We start from the raw sequence: 17510 nt of genomic DNA, 5'->3' as shown, positions 1-17510 counted from the left end.
TGTGTTTCAGGTTCTTTGTTTTGTCACTGTAATTGATGGATGGCTGGGTGCCTCCTCGTTCTGTCTCTAATATCTGCTCTTCACGGGCGCTTGTGGTATGCCAGTTACGAGTTGTGGTGGTTGTTGTTGTTGTTGTTTTTTCCCCATCCAGACACTGTCCATTTGGCTTTTGTTGAAGTTAGAGGGAGCAAGGTCACAGCAGCAGTCGATACGGCATGAATAATTCACTAAACCCGTAGGTAAAATGCAAACACCTGTCTGGCTTATTGCCAGGGGAGAGGAGAGAGGGTGGTGCTGGTCGATGTCCATTCACAAATTCACAGGCAGGGCACTGTACGCTGATTTAAAGCTCGACCCCATTCATTGTTCGTGTCACTGGGTCACTTGTCACATGTCCTGTTTGCCCACATTGTGAGAAGCGTATTTGTCTGCCTGCCAGTCTAAAAAAAAATACATTCGTCAATAAAACGACTGCCCGCAATGGCAAAAAAATAATATAAATAAGGTGACATTTCAGGCCATAACCCTTTTTGGTCTCTCACTGCAATGAGTAAGGCCCATTTGCCTCAAGGGTCGCCTATTATATATATTTCTCCCATTAAGGCGGTGTTATTGATGGTGGTTGTGTTGACTTTTTTTTTCCACTGCGCGGGCTTTGTGCACTTCTGCCAATGCAGTATCGCGCGGTGCCTTTTTTTTACGGCTGCAGGTCAGACTGTCGCCACGGCGCTAACTTGAGTCGTTTTCTTTCCCATGCAAAGTCGAGTCGGTGCTCATTCCTGCTCGGAGGGAGCCTAGGATGTACGGCACTCATGATGAGCTTTGTGTCCAACGTATAAACTCTGACCTACGTCAAATGAAACCTTTGTTCGGGTATTTTCCCCGTGGTTTTTTTTATACGTAAAAATGCGTCCATGTCGGTCACTGGAAAAGTTGAGGCGGTGAGCAACGCGAGATAGACTTTGTTGCATTTAAAAAAAAAGTTATTAAATGTCATCGCAACAAATTAACAAATTGGTTTATTGTTAAATGTAGAAGTTTAGCAAGAAAATATCCTTGCCAAATAATGGGAGCACCAGCTTCGTCGTGATTTATTTAATTTTATACCGAAAAAGCCAAAGAGTATGGATTCCTGCAGTCACGAAAGCTTCAAATCAAGATAGCACCAGCTTATTTAAATATAGTTTGTCACTATGCCAGTTTTAGAGGAACACACGGATTAGGAAACATAACATTTATTTTATTTTATTATGTTTAATTTTTATCATTTTATTTCCATTCTACTTGACTTTACCGAAAGAACCAAGAAGATGAATCCTTGCAGTCACGAAAGCTTTTAATCGAAAATTAAAACATAAGCAAGTTAATAGCCAACTTGTTGCCCATTCAGGAAAGTAAGTGGACTCGTGGAAGACACTTCGCCTGTTGGGATGATGGCTGGTGGTTGAGACTGAGGAACACGTCCCTAATGAGGACGGGCACTGTGGAGACGGAGCGATTTTACATCGGGTGCTGGATGGATTGTTACAGAGATATGGTGGCGGCTTGAAGGGGCCTTCAACCAGCAGTGGTTCGATCGTGCCTGACGATGATGATGACAAGTGCACTTTTACATTCATTCATATGTCAGCTTATAGTGTGTCTGGCAGACCTGTACAGGTCACCTGGACGCAGGTGTGCAGCCTACCCTGCCGAATGGGCGACAGTGAGAATCTTATGTGTTTGCCCGTTGGAACGTGAGCACACGAGTGCGGCATAAATAATCCAAGCGTTCACCGCTCTGCTCTGCTTGAGCAGGGAGGACACAGACTTCCTGTGAACTTCTTTACTCATCGATTCCTCCACTCGGTTATACAGACTGACTGTTTTGTCTCGTCCACACTGTTCAACCGCTCCGCTGCTCGTCACAGTAACACTCGCTCGCCCACTTACTCGCCACAGCGCCGGTTACAATAACACGCAGGCACTCCGCCACACTGCAGGTCACAAAACACTCGCCCACACAGCTGGTCACAGGAATACTCACTCCCCCTTGAACTCACCACACTGCAGGTCACCATAACACGCACTCACCCACTCATTCACCACACTGCAGGTCACAATACACTCACTCACCCACCCAGCACACAGCTGGTCACAGGAATACTCACTCCCCCTTGAACTCACCACACAGCAGGTCACAATGACACGCACTCACCCACTCATTCACCACACTGCAGGTCACAATACACTCACTCACCCACCCAGCACACAGCTGGTCACAGGAATACTCACCCTTGAACTCACCACACTGCAGGTCACAATGACACGCACTCACCCACTCATTCACCACACTGCAGGTTCCAACATTTCTCTATCTGCTGCTTCCTCTCGCACTGCTCGACTTTGGAATTCCCTCCCACATCTCATTTACCATGCTGCTACAATAACCTTTCTCAATTCACAAAATGTGTTTATGTTATCTATTACAACCGAAATTCCTTGTGTATTGCTGGCTGAATTTCGATTTAAAGCTTTCGTGACTGCAATGATTCATCTTCTTTGGTTCTTTCGGTAAAGTCACGTAGAATGAGAATAAAATAATAAATTGATAAAATAAAATAACACTATAATATTCTCACGACGTTTCGGCCACAACACAAGCGGCCTTCATCAGGTGAAGGGACGAGACTGTCTGGTAGGACAGCGCTGGAGTGAAAGAGCCACGTTCAGATCACGGCCTTTAAGCTGTGCGAGAGGAACAAAGCGCCTTGACAAAGGAATTAGCATATAATTTAGCATTGAAATGGCTGAATGATTAGCTTGTGACTGGTCACAGAAATAGCTATGTTAAAAGTTAAAGCATACACATCCGCAGAGGCACCCCTTCATAAAGGAATTAGCATAGAATTTAGCATTGAAATAGCTAAGTTAAAGCATACACATCCGCAGAGGCACCCCTTGACAAAGGAATTAGCATAGAATTTAGCATTGAAATAGCTGAGTGATTAGCTTGTAACTGGTCACAGAAATAGCTACGTTAAAGTCAGAGCATACACATTCACCGAGGCACTTAGTACAAATCAAACAGGAGAATTTAGCATTGAAATAACTAGGCGAATTTAGCATTGAAATAACTGAGTGATTAGCTAGTGACTGGTCACAGAAATGACTATGTTGAAGTCAAGGCCTACACATCTGAGCTATTCACAGTACTATATAGTGAACCAATAAAAACACTAAAATATAAATTACCTTAATGTTATCAATAAACTCTATATTCTCCAATCCGAAAGAACCAAAGAATTTTGCTGGCTGCTTTGTGTTTTTGGACCTTTGGGCCTGTACTCAATAACCGTTATATATATTAAAAAAACTGCTACGTTACTGTATGGCTTGTATACACGTTATCAACATCAGCCATGATCAATCCACTGCTGGATGAAGGCCTCCACAAGCTGTTGCCATCTCTCACAGTTGTGCAATGTCATAAGCCATTCAGCACCTGTACAAGAGCTGATTTAATCGCTCCATCTCCGCAGGGGCACGTACACTCAGCCATGTTTCGTCCGTCGGCTTCAACTCAACCGTTTGTCTTGCCCACTGGCCATTCATGAAATGCAGAGTACAAATTCATAATACGGTACTATAATAATAACATATGTTCTCTAAACCACAAATGATCCTTATGGCGGTACCCCGGGGTACCAAATAATACAAAATGGCCAAGGCAATTAAATATTTTATTTCTGGGACACTATTTTTGTCCAGGGGTGTACTTCACTCCGCGACTGGGGTACTAATCAATGCGAAATCAGTGCCACACTCCGCGATGTCGAAACGCAGCGAGGACGATTCCGCTGAAACCCTGAACGCTCGCACGCACCGTAGTGGTGCATCGTGAGTACAGCTCGTCGAGATGAGTCGATTGCCGCATCGCCGACCATCAACAGACTAAAAATGACTGCATCACGGACATTGTGCGAGAGCCGGGCTACTATGGTACCCCAGGGTACCGCCAAGAGGTTCATTTCTGGAAGGGGTTAATCTTTTTCTAAACACATCCCCACCCACAGACAAAGTCTAAGATTCCCCATATAGCCTTCACCAGACTGTAGGGGCAAGTGCTGTTAGCGAGCACCTATTAAGACTGGTACGGCACATGAGGGGTTGGGTGGTCAGCACCACACCTGGCTGCCTTTGTCTCCCCAGCGCTGATGTTCACACACCGCACCAGGTCCACATTTAGGGCTGAGATGACCTAAGGGAGGCCCAGGACTGGTTTCGATATTCGTCACCCCAATGTTGGCCATGAGCGGCAGTCGAACTCTGCTCGCCGGGTTTGTAGCGCGATGCACCAGCCACTGCGCAAAACGTGATTCTCATAGGAACCTCTTGAGTGCCGATTATAACACCGTCTCTGTCACTGGACTACGTGCCTCGTGCATAGTTCTCGACTTCTGTTGGTTTAATATGATGAAACACTGCCGAGATGATGTTTTGGTTTAGGAATGAAGTTTTTCTGGTCTCTTTGCACCGATTAAAACAAAGTAATCTAGATTATCTCCAAATATATAAAAGGAAAAGTTGTGATTATGTGTGTCTTTTAAAAATATTGAGCGTACTTCCCGATATGCAACAAACTTTAAATTTGCCATGGGGGTACTTTCCAGACTGTACACCATGCAAAAATTATAAAAATACACTTTTGTGTTTTTTTTGGGGGGGGGGGAGCTCAATAATGCATATTGTTTTTGCACGGCAAGTGAGCTGTGACGTCAAATCTGTCACCTGACCCGCGCATGTGGAAGCGTAACGCATTGTAGTGTAGTGATTAGCGCGCCGCGCTACGAACCCGGCGACCCGAGTTCCATTCCTGCTCGCGGCCACCACCGGTGACGATATTTGAACCGGTCCTGGGCCTCCCCGAGGTCGACTCGGCCTCAAACGAGTAACTGGTGTGGTGTGTGAACATCGCCACTGGTGAGACAAAGGCGGTCGGGCGTGGTGAATCCAAATCCCGGGCGCAGCCGGGTAGCAAAGCTAGTACAGTATAATATATCGTGTGTCACGGTCTTCCTCCGGATCATAAGATACTCCGCAAAGTAAGACGCATCCCAAACTGGTGCCCTGTGTCAATAAAGTTATACGTTTATGGTCACAAAGGCAAAGGTCCCTCGTATTATAGGCGTTAAGAGGCTGTTTGGGCGAGTGCTGTTTAGAGAGCGCCTCTGGAGGCCAGCACGGTGCACGAGGGAGAGGGTGGCCAGCGCCACGTCCGGCCACCTTTGTCTCCCCATTCGTGATGTTTACACACTGTAGCAGGTACTCGTTTAAGACTAGGGGAGACCCAGGATCGGTTAAGATATTCGTCACCGATGTTGACAGTGAGCGTGACTCAAACTCGGGCCGCATAGCGAAATGCGCTAACAGGCACACTCCATCTCCCCAATCTCATCTGGCCGCACGGACAAACGGACCGTATTATGAGACACACTCCCAACTTATGCTTTAAAATGCAGGGGGGAAAAAGTCCGTCTTATCAACTCGGTAATACAGTATATGTCGGGGGACTATTTTCATTGCAGCGAAATCCATCGTTGTACTGTATCATGCATCAATGTCTATGCTCCCTGCCTTGACGCAACTGCATTGAGCAGCGTGGTGAAAGCAGGTCAAATAACCCTCAGCAGGGTGGGGAGACTTGACTCGTTAAACGTGTACATGTGTTGCAACTAAACCGCCCTGTAGAATTAACACGTAACCTAGGAATCGGTGCGGGACAACGTAAAGAATTCGGCATGAGCAATGCTGCGGATGTCAACACAGCATCCACTTCGCTTCCTCCTGCAAGACCCCTGGAGTCGACGCAAAGTTGACCCTTTCGTTTCACACGGACCACTCGGATGGCATCCCACCATCTCTGGCTTCTCGTCATTCGCTGACCTCTGAGTGCCACTTTGCGTTGCCCGTCTCCGTGAACCTGCCCCGCTCCGATCCTCCTTCACGTGCCTCACCCACCGTCGCAACCTCCTGTTTATGATTTGCATCTGCAATACATTCTTGGCACAATCTGTTAACATCTTCCAAGTTGCTTACCCTACCCTATGAAATGAAAACGGGCTTATAAGGCGAACACGTGTTTTACAGAGGCACTGTGTCGTACCTCTCGGTTTGTAGCCAGGTATTATTTCCACGTAGACAATACTTTATGATACTTATTTTTAAACACGGTTACTGAGCATGGGCCCGAAGGCCCTCAAACGTTGAGTGGCCGAACAGGACTATCACAGTTTTAACTGATAAGCATTGTCACGTTTCTTGAATTGGTGCAAGGCTATTGTTGTTTAGTATAAGAGCTGGGGAGGAAAGACGATGGGAGAGGGGATTCCCAAGTGAAGCAGTTGATGGAAGAAGCAGAAAGAAAAGTGGTGTGACCAGTGGTGTGGTGCAAGTCATCTACCTGTCTGGCCTCTCTCTTTATGTGCTATAAAGAAAGGCCTTTTCCTGAAATGTCACCAATTATGTTTTTCTTTTAAATGCAGTCGTATTTACATTTGTGTTTAATTTTTTGTTGTTTCCTGTGCTTGTGCACCACTGCCGACGCAGCAGCAGCAGCAGCAGGCAATCGCCAGATAATTTATTTCATTTTGCAGTGTTGGTGGTTGAGCACAGTGTGGATAAGAAATCGATGAGTTAACATCACAGGAACAGTCTGTGTCCTCCCTGCGCAACTCAAGCAGAGCGGGAACACTTGGATTATTAATGCCTTGTCGTGTGATCGCGTTCCAGTCGCCAAGTGCATAACATTTTCCCTGTCGCCCATTCGACAGGGTTGGCTGCACACCTATATCCAGGTGAGCCGTCCAGGTCTACTAGACACATTCTAATCTGGATTATTCCCACCGTTTCATGTGCTCGCTTTCCAGCGGCAAAACACGTAAGACGCCGCTCCTCGACTTGTCGACGTGGGTGGAGGAACTTATGAACCGTTTGCGAATGTTTTTTTTAAAGATAACTCGGGTGAACGCGTGGCTTTTCAACACGAAGCTGAAAGCGTGATTTTTCGCGTGTACTGAGCCACTCAAGAGGCTGCAAAGGATGCTCCTCAGCTGCTCCCACGCGGCAGGTTCTTGCAGCCCGAGGGGTTGGCCCTTGACAAAATAAAGAGACGAAGTGCCCTTGAAACCTTCAGCCACTCCCCCACGTGTACATTTATACTTGTGGGACAGTATATATTGTCCACATCATCCGTAGTTTGTGTGAGTAACTTTGCGGATTTGAATTGTGTTAGATTGTTCCACTTGTACTTACATAATGGCTATCTTGGTGACATCACCCTACCTAGCAGGTCTATGTGCTGTGAAGATGGGCCATTGCTTGAAATGTCACCTATTATTTAGTTTTTTTTATTTTCAAGGCCACAGTGTTATTGACATGTACTCGTGCAGTTCTGCCAATGCAGTGTCATCAGAATAATTTGTTCAATCTCGTCTCAAATAGATTTTGGGAGTCCCCACCGAATCGGTTAAACAACCGTTTTTTGGTTGGGTGGCGAGGCGTTCATCACCAATATGTATTCGTTCATGTGGAGGTTGGGTAGTGAACCAGTGAGCGGCTTCAGGAATAGCCATATGGTGAACATCCAGAAACGGCACCAGTGAATAATCGAAGCTATGTGGGTCCACGCTCTGAGATTGGTGACCACAGTCACACTGCGGGCTATTCTTATTTTTCTATCCGTGTCGGAGATAGCCGTGTCTGTCACGCGACGTTTGGATGCAGTTCAGTCCAGGCGATTGTTTTGTGGGGTAAATTGAAACCGGGATGTTTTTCTGTGGGGCGGGCACTGCATAGATGGCTGGTGAAGACTCTAGATGGGCAGAGCATAAGTTCGTCGTGTCTGTCAACATGGTCCAGAATGAGTTATAGTGCTCGAGTTGCCGACGACACAGTAAGTCATGTGAATTCAATGGAAATCGGTCTTTGACTCCACAAACAAAAGTTGAACACACGGAATGCCATGCTTTGTTGTGGTTTTGGGTGAAGGTTTATTTTGGCGCAGGTAAAAACCCATTGGGCAAGAAACGTTCATTTTCGATGGGGACCTGCTTATAGCAACAATAACAACAACAACTAAAAAGAACACGCGAACAAAACAATCCAAAAACCACTTATGTGGTCAAGGCTTCTGAATGGCAGAGCCGTGCATTGGTGGTGGACGTGGCCTTTGCCCAAGAGCCCATTGCCCCCACAGCAGCTTGGCCCAGCTGAACCGAATTCCTCCCAGACCAAATAAAATCATCATGAAATAATTTCTGCGTTTAGTATTCGTGCCGTTGTTAAAACTGCAAAGGTTTTCCCGCACCTCCGATTGGCATGGTTGGCTACATACGGTGCGAAAGAAGTTCAACATACATATATATGCCGACGATCTGGATTTTGTGGTAGCGGTGATGTTGCTTTGTAGCTTTTACCCATGCAGGTAATTTGCGGGTAAATTTCAAATTTGTCTAATTTGCACTGTGACAGCGGCATACGTTGCCAACTCGTTTTTTTTTATTCAAATATTGTTGCGGGATCTTCTTCAACGGTCCACCGCGACGCAAACGCCAAGTGTCCTCACGGTGGGCACGCCCACAGTGTGGGCCAGGGCGGCTCGCTATGCTCGCATGGTGAACTGCTGCAACAGGCAGCAGAGCGGTGCTACGGCTCGCCCATGTCGCCACCCCAAGACTGTGAGGGCCACCCCCAGACCTCCTTCCGAAACCGAGCCAGATGCTTGGTCGAAGCCTGGCGCACCGTGGAATCGTTCGCGGCGACACGGGGGGGGGTCACTGTGGAAGAGAGACACGCGTGGCATGACATCACTCGCTTGGTTTAACCTCCCGGCTGTGTTAGTTTTAAAAACCCACGGAGGAAAATTATTTAAACTACAATAGGTTAAATTAGTCTGAGCTAATAAGTACCTGCTTTATTTGTGCACCCCTCTGTCAATCCATTGCTGTATGTGAAGCCTTCCCACACGACATCTCTATTGCTGGGTGAGAGTTGGGAGATTGGGGGGTGCGGACTGGTTCAGATATCACTCGGTACTGATGCTAGCCATGGCCGGGAATCGAGCCCAGTTCAGCAGGTTTCGTAACGAAGTGCCTCCTAATCACTGCGCCACTGCGCCACTGCGCCATGCCATGCGCGCTCACGGATTATGTAACACTTTCCAACATGCGTTGTCTCCTGAAGTATTGCATTTTAAAGTGCGACAGCTCTCGGTGCAATGTGCGTTTGCAAATGGTCCTTTTTTCTCCTGATGACGATTGCTTGTGTTGCGATCGAAACGTCGTAGCTTTTTGTTATTTTTGTTATTTTCTTTGAACCTATCTTACGTGACTTTACCGAAAGTCCCAAGAATATGGTCCTTTTTTGCTCGGGTTTTTCTCTCCAAGTTTTGGGCAACCGTTGGCTTTATCCATTAGTGTGGCCTGTTTTCAATAGGCTAAGTGTGTTATAGCAACTCCGCTGAAAACTAAAAAGTTTCATTTGTATCGGATCATCCGTTACGGATGGACGGACAGAGCTAATGTATAAGCGCCTTCAGCCTAATGCTGGAAAGCATTGGGGTAAATTTTGAATCCCCACTCCCTGGCTGACGAGGGTAAGAGGTGGAAGATGGATGGGGTAAAGTGGTGAAAGAGGGTTTATGGAGCTTTGGGACACAGAGCCAGGCTCTGGTGCTCTCCCCGGGCCAATCCCCGGCCAATCTTGGGCCACAATATCCCTTGTTCCCACGAGGCATCAATCAATTGGAGTAAACACCGCCGCTTCTTCTCATCAACGATTTCTCACGTGACGCGGTTGTCTTTTCCCCCAGATTTATGTTTTCCTCCGTGACCGTCCATACATTTTGTTTGGTTTGTTTTGTGTCATTTTGGTGACCCAACCTCGCTATCAAATTCCATTATCCTCGTCTCTCTTGAGTTCTCACCTGGTTAAACTAAATCAATTTGAAACTTGTGTGAAGCTGATTTTACTTCGTCTTCAGCTAAATTCTTTTTAAATATCACGGTTGTTTGAGCACAGGCCCAAAAAGGGGCCAGCCTGTTCAACGGCAAACAACAAACAGATATTTTGGGGCTATAATTGATAAGACTTCATACGTTTCTTAAATTGCACGGAGCTGTTAGAGTTTGGGAAGAGAGATTATACGAGTGAGAGTTTCAGAGTCGAGCAGTGTGAGCGAAGAAGCAGCACTAGGTGTGTGTGTGTGTGTTAAACCGCAGTGCGGCGGTTGAACATGGTACGGACGAGACTAAACAGTAGTCTTACAGACCGAGTCCTCAACGTGGATGGATGAATCGGCGAGTGAAGTTCCGAACCATGATTGTTGCGGAAGAAGAGTGACCAGGAGGCAACTGACCGCTGGCGAGCAAGTGCCGGAACGGCAAGTCTGACTTAGCGCCGGAGTTCCGTGAGATTGTTGTGGTCCAGTCATTGGCACCAGAGCGTGTGCTTGCTTATTTGTTTTGCTCTTCTATTTTCGGAAGTTTTACGTCCCCCCCCACCCCCACCTTGCACGCATGGTCCGCTGTTCGCACGTTCTCCCTGTGCTGCACCCTTGCTTCTACTTTTGGGCATGCGTAAAGTGAAGGCCGTGCCTCCCGTGTTATTCCAAGTCCTCCCTCTGGGCGAGCGTGTTCCGCGCAGAGCGGTCGCTGCCCCCGTCCTCCAATCGCTTTCGGCGAGAGAAATATTCTCTCGGAGAGATCCGGTCCCGTTACCTGGTCCCGGCCGTGCGAGTAGCGGGAACGGAATGTCCCCCGGAGATGACGAGGGGCGTGCGTCTGTTTTTCTTTTTTTGGCCTGTGCTGCTTACTGTCCGTTTGTTTACATCGGTGTCGTCGGATGAAGAAATGTTCGCTTGGAAATCTGCGGCGAGCAGTGCATCATCCTTGTGTCACCTTAAAAGTTATATCTTGGAACTTTTTATTTTGAAGTTGTTCCAGTCGGCCTCTGTCTACACCAGAGGGCACACCTTTTAGAAGCCCCCGCAAAAAGTGTCCGTCGCGTAACAATCAAACCGATATTTGTTAAGTCTTGGGAGCTGGAATGTAGGCAAAATAAGTGGGATACTTATTTATCATTTGGATTTGAGACTGGTAGAGTTGGAGCTCGCACAATTATGTCTGTTGATTGGAGGGTCAGGGAGGGGCGGGGCGAGTTCTGACGAGGTACGAGATGTGGACACCGATCCATTGTACTTCAAACAGCCTCTGGTATCCTGGGGCTGAGACCGACAAAGTCACTTCACTTCACTCGTGAAAACCTGGCTCGTGATTGAATCCCAGACTCGAACTCAGGACCCCGTCGGTGCCAGCTCTGCTCTGACCTCTGGGTCACCCGGCCGCACGTTACCAGGGGTTTGCTGTCTCTCTGATATTGTCCGATGATAGGTCGGCGTGCCTGAGTTCCCATGCCGGATGGGACCACAGGGCAGCTGTTTTACAGCTCTTGTAAACAACAATGACAAAAAAACTAACACATTCGTCCATGACACTGGTGAGCAGCCTTTAAAGGAAAACTATACAATAGGTGACGTTTTGGGCAATGTCCCTTCTTCATAGCACACAAGGTTCGCACAACAGGTGGCATGACCACCCACATGGCCCTCTGCTGCTCACCAGAACCCCACCCATGCCAATTCTGACCAACCAAAGAGCCTCCCAAGTTTAACTTGCCGGCGACGAGGCTTTGTGTTTTGAATTACATGGCTGTACGCCAGCGGCGATTCTCGGCATAGCTTGTCGATTATAAAGCCAAATTTACTTACAAATACCTACGGGGGGGGGCGGAGAGTGCGTATTTTGCTATGTGTGTGTGTTTGTCAATAATCTGCCCTTCACATTCACTCACAAACCACCCGTGGCAGCCGACTCGTATTGTTGCGCTTCGGATTCCCGCCGAGGAGCGCAACGATATTTCACCTCGATGACATTTTCATCGCTGCGTCGGTATTTTTTACAAAAGCGACGTCATTAAGCGGTCGAGTGGCGTCTCTGATTGATGCTGCCATTTCATATGGTTCTCGTGATAGCGCTCGTTGTCATTAAGGAGCTGCTGCGGGGAACGAAAATAAAACAAACCAAATGTTTTGCGCGCACCGGTGGTGAGCCGCACCGGCCGTGTGCGCCTGGCAGTGCTCAGCGTTCGCGTCTCCTCGAAGACATTGGTATGCATCGCAAAATCTCGCAGCACCATCGAGATGGGCACAAGCTCAGGCTTCCCCCCCACCCCATGTGACCTGACCAATGCATGTAATGGGAATTGGTTGAGGATTCATTTAATTCCGTGCAAGAAGCCGGCCCGGCGTTTAAGTTGCATTCTTATCGTGCCATGGCTCCGGTCGTCAGTAGTTAGTTATCTCGTTGAGCCACGGCCGTTCCTGTGCGCAGCCAAATTTATGGTGTCGGGGGAATGGATGATGTTGTTCATTGGAGTGTGTGTCCGTGCTGCATGTATTGTATCGGTCGCGTCCTTGACAATGAATTGTCACAAATGTATATTATAAATCTTGCGCAAATTCCGGTAGGCATCGAGCAAATTGTTTTTTTCGAGGTGAGCATGTATTGAACTGGCCTGCTTTCATATTAGTGGGCCTCTGTGGTTCACCGCCATCGATGGTCAACTTCCTTTTGGCACCCTCCCACTATAAACTGCTAGAAACCAACGCATTATAGTTCCGCTCATGATAAACGCACCTGAGTGAAAACTGCCGCCCAGTCCCATTCCATAAAGAGACGTCCTCTGACGCGTTTGAGAAGGCTCGCTCAATGGAATGGAGCAAGCCGTCTAGTTTATGGCTGGCTGCCGCCCCGTGCCGTGTGGCCGTCGCTTGCTGGGGCTATGGATAGTGCTGCCCGTTGCCTCCGGGGGACTATGTCTGCCATATACGGTGCGCGGCATGCGTGTCCAGGACAGCTGGTGCGGCTATACTGGGAGAGGGGGGCCCACCTAAATTTGGGCCCCCCTTGTAGTAATTAATACCTCCCGAAGTTCCGGGGCGAGGAGATTTGTGTGTTGTGACCAGCGCTTCCAGCGACGTCGCCGACGAAGGGGGAAGATTGCCAGTTGTTTTGTGAGCCGCGTGCCAGTTTGCGGCCGATCATGGCCTCTCTGTGTCCTCGCCGCGTGTTCTGTGGGCAGATCTCCCATGTGCTGCTGGCGCGGCACGTGACAATTGATGACGAACGTCCGCAGCGATTCGGATGGACGTGTGGCGGTAACTGATAGCCGGATTTTGCAGTGTTACCCGCCGCTACCGCCGTCACCGCCGTCTGTCAGTATCCCCGATGTTAAATAACTTAACGGTGAATGGAGCCGCGCGGGTGCACTGTACCCAGCGGGTTGCGCTGAATACGATTCCCCCATCGTGCGGAACACGCGCGTCACGCGCTGCGCTCGGCTGCCGAGTCAATTGGCAGCGCAATAGACGTTCTTATTAATCTCGAACACCGCTATTTAATCCCCGGATCGGTTGCCATTGTCAACTGGCGCGCACGCTCTAGACGGCGGCGGAGGCTGGGGCTCGCACGCTGCCGCTCCGTTCGTTATCTCGCCGTTGTTGTTGCGTGAATTCAAATGGGCGGCTGCCACGCTGGAATGCTCTTGCCGGCCTCACCTGCTTTTACTGTATGGCTGGGCACAGCAGTACAGGCACCCTTTTTACCCGCTGCATTAGCATTTCGAGTTTGCCCGCCTTGTGCTTAGCTGTTAATTTCCAGGCATTTATGTGGGGTGGACGGAAATTTTATGGTTGATAAGGCTCATTGGTAGTGAGCTTGTTTAAAAAAAAATAGCCACATGCACAATTGAACAAAAAAGTTAGTCACATCGCGGTATTGGCTAGTGGACGTCTCTCGCACGCTTTCTCAACTTCTTGATAACGCTCTCTACCAGCGAGACCGCCCATAATCGACTACCTCTGTGTGTTGTGCTCTGTGTGTTTCTCCCGCAGAATGATTGACGATCGGGCGCAACCCTCAAAGGTCATGGCAGACCGTCGGCAGCTCTTCCTCGAAATGCGTACGTCTTGCACGCAGCGGGCGCGTGCAATGGGGTTCGCGCACACGGGGGCGGCGGTGAGCGCGGAAATAGCTCCATGAGAGCTCCGCCTGAGCTCCACGGTAGTTCCATGGGAGCTCCATAAGAGCTCCACGAGAGCTCTGCGGGAGTTCCATGGAGCTCCATGGCCGCTCCACGGGAGCTCCAGAGAGCTCCACGAGAGCTCCATGGGAGCTCTACAGGAGCTCTGCGGGAGCTCTACGGGAGCTCTACGGGAGCTCCAGGGAGCTCCGGGGAGCTCCAGGGAGCTCCAGGGAGCTCTGCGGGAGCTCTGCGGGAGCTCCAGGGAGCTCCAGGGAGCTCTACGGGAGCTCTACGGGAGCTCTTCGGGAGCTCTGCGGGAGCTCTGCGGGAGCTCTGCGGGAGCTCCGCGGGAGTTCTACGGGAGCTCCATGGAGCTCTACGGGAGCTCCAGGGAGCTCTACAGGAGCTCCAGGGAGCTCTACGGGAGCTCTAGGGAGCTCTGCGAGAGCTCTACAGGAGTGCGTCGACATTCTGAAGGCGCACCGCCGCTGTGGATGTAAAGGCGCTTGACTAACCTTCGTTGCTGGGAAAACTGAGCAGGCAACAGTGACGCTCAGTGATGTTTTGCCGCAATGCGCCCTCCGCTTCTTGAGATGCCGTACAAGTTACGCGTGTAGCGATTCATCAGATTAATCGATTTCGATTTATTGTGTAAGTGTTTTAAGTTAATGTAGCGAACAAAACTGTACAACCAAGACGGAAAATAATGAGGAACAGAAGCAGTGAATTATACGATTAAAATAGGATGAAATTAAATGTATTATTGAATCGTGCGCAGGGATTCATTTCAGCTCTGTCCACCTGGGTTGGCGACCAGCAAAACAATTCTGCGCCGGGCACACCGCATCCGTTATACCGCTCGCCATGTGCTGTGTGACTGCCGCTCGCCACGTTTATTTTTCTCCGCGCGAAATTAAGCACCTGATCGTATAAACCCCGGCGCCCTCCCTCCGCCCCCCACAATCGCGACGACTCGTCAAATCTTGCTGGGTTTTTTTTGGGTGAGGGTGGTGGGGCGGCGAAAATCTCTACGTGTCAACCGAACGGGCGACGCGATTGTGAGCGTTGCACGACCAACGGGTGCTTCTGCGGGGGGGGGCACTTGCGATTGCGGTGTGCACCGGAGCATTGCAGCGGCGGATATTAGTGGATGTTTTCCAAATGTCAGCTTTTATGTGCGCATCTCCGGCAAATGGGCGATGACAGGCTAGCGGCGACGGATAATGCCAGAAGTGGCCGCTAATTGCCTTTGCCTTCATGGTCGTGATTGCCTGACGGGGCCACGTGGGGCCAGCTAATAAGAGCGGCCACTTTTGGACAATATTCGTGTCCATTATTTGGAATTGTGAATCTGAATATTTTCCAGGCGGGTGGCTGGTAGATGTGGGGTTAGGTGGCACGTGGCTAAGTGAAGCACGGTCCTTGCGAAGGGGTGTTCTGGATGTGGTGTGCCAGGTGCAGACGTTATCTTCCTGGTCGCCGACCTGGACAGGCCCGAGACCAGCCGTGCACGCAACGGCCTCTGTCTTTCATTTTGGTGCCTCGAAATGTTGAAGAACCCTTCATAGTAATTGTAAATTTAACTTGTAAAGCGCCGCACAACATTTGCTCGCACTTGAAGTGGGAGAGAACAACTCGGAAACGCGAGGAGGGAACCACAGACAAGTGGGAAGGCGGCAGCCAGGCGGTAATTCGGTGCCAACAATTGCCCAAGCTCTGCAGTTGTCTATACATTAAGATGTTTTCAGTCAGTTAATGAGTGCTTACGTGTAAGAGGAAGCCGGTGCACCCGGGGAAACCATACAGACTTAACAGGTAATTTTGCCGTACCAACTTTTTCCTGGAGAGCCAAGGTACGGTTCCTCCTCGACGCCCACTGGGGGGAGGGGAGTTTTCTCCACAACGTCCGTGTGCGATCCACCAACCTTCGCCTTCAGTGTCTGATTGCAGGCCACGTGCATCGCCGCCGCCACGTACCCCTGTCGTGAGGATGCTCGATGTGGCTCACCGGAGTGTCGTGCTTGAGCCACGCCCGCGCGTTCACCGGCCAGCCGACCAGGCTGGCGGACGAGAGCGCATGCCGCGCTGCACCGCGTCTTTCTCGCCGCTGCCATCCATGTGACTCCTGCCTTTTTTTGTTGTTTGCAGGGGCTCAGAATTTCGACGCCATTCGGCTGTCCACGTACCGCACGGCTTGCAAGCTTCGCTTCGTTCAAAAGAAATGCAACCGTGAGTTGGCTGGTTGCTGTGAAAAGAGTTTGTTTGTTTTTTTGCTTGCGTGGATGCCGTCGTGAACTTTGCTTTGATCGTAAAGAGCTGTAGACCTCGGAAGCCGGGTAAATTTATTTTTTGTCGTCTAAGTCGTGCTTTCGGTGAACTTATGACACGTGTAAAAGAGTTACTTCTTTGTGTGAAGCCAGTTATGAATGGGCTTCGCATAGTGTTATTGACTGTTTATGGATTACCGTTGATTATAGCAGTGGTACCCTACCTTTCTGGGACCCGCCTTCAATAAATGTTCACAGAGCTCCGTGCTCCAATGACATTATACTGAAATTAAAACTACTCCACAATGTAGTGTCTGCCGCGGTTCTGTGGACCTCTTCCCTTCAGCCTTGCAGACCCACAGTGACCCAAAGGCCCATAGGTTTGGAACCAGCTTTCAAGTTTATTTCGTTTAACTGGGTGGTAATTCGAGGGTCCAGGATCGGTCTAATTTGCAAGAAAGGCCTGGGAGCATCAAAGTGACAAGAGCAAAACAAGTAAAATATCGTACAGAAATTAAGCAAATAGTAGTCACAGCGGAAACCACTGTGTCACAGGTGAAATCGAAAATATTGCACAAACACAAGTCATCGTTAAATAATAACTTCCCTGCAACGCAAGGCGACCCTAGCTGAATTATTGTAAGACTCATCATAGTACAATTATAAGTTAAGTTATGTAAGTATTAAACAGGTTACAGTGTGACTTTTTGTACTCGTATGTAAGTCGACAAGGATTATATGTAAAAATGCCGCTCCATTCCAGACCAGATTTTGCCTGCCAAATCAAATGTTTTTGAAAGACATTGATCTAGGACACCTGAAGCATGAAGGACCAAAACAATATTTTATTTTTACTTGGTCAAACAAAACCTCGTGTTTTTTTTGTGTTAATGATCCATGGGGCAGCCCATCCAACAGACGGCGTGACCCAAGGCACGCGCACAGCAACTTTACCTGACCCTTGTCAGACATTCACCGCCCACCTGACATTGACCACTCGCCAGTTGACCCTCACCACTCACAAGTCGTGATATACATAGATAGGTACGTACATTCCTACAGAGATGCATGCACACAGATGAAGTGCAAATGATACAAAACAAAACTATTTTGTGATGCTGC

General features: G+C 49.0%; 1 protein-coding gene across 8 annotated transcripts in view; it reads left to right on the top strand.

Annotated features, from left to right (window-relative positions):
- The window catches only part of LOC116946484 (dystrobrevin beta-like), a 79815-nt gene that overhangs the window by 15717 nt on the left and 46588 nt on the right, over nucleotides 1–17510 (top strand). For all 8 annotated transcript variants that reach the window (XM_032961415.2, XM_032961411.2, XM_032961410.2 and 5 more), the window contains 2 exons: nucleotides 13991–14058; nucleotides 16270–16350. In XM_032961415.2, coding sequence (XP_032817306.2) covers nucleotides 13991–14058; nucleotides 16270–16350 — 149 coding nt within the window. The remainder of the gene's footprint in view (nucleotides 1–13990; nucleotides 14059–16269; nucleotides 16351–17510) is intronic.

The sequence above is a fragment of the Petromyzon marinus genome, chromosome 27 (assembly GCF_048934315.1).
Source record: "Petromyzon marinus isolate PM22_M1 ecotype Great Lakes invasive population chromosome 27, UKy_Petmar_22M1.pri1.0, whole genome shotgun sequence".
Lineage (NCBI taxonomy): Eukaryota > Metazoa > Chordata > Hyperoartia > Petromyzontiformes > Petromyzontidae > Petromyzon > Petromyzon marinus.
This window is presented reverse-complemented; position numbering and strand designations above follow the sequence as displayed.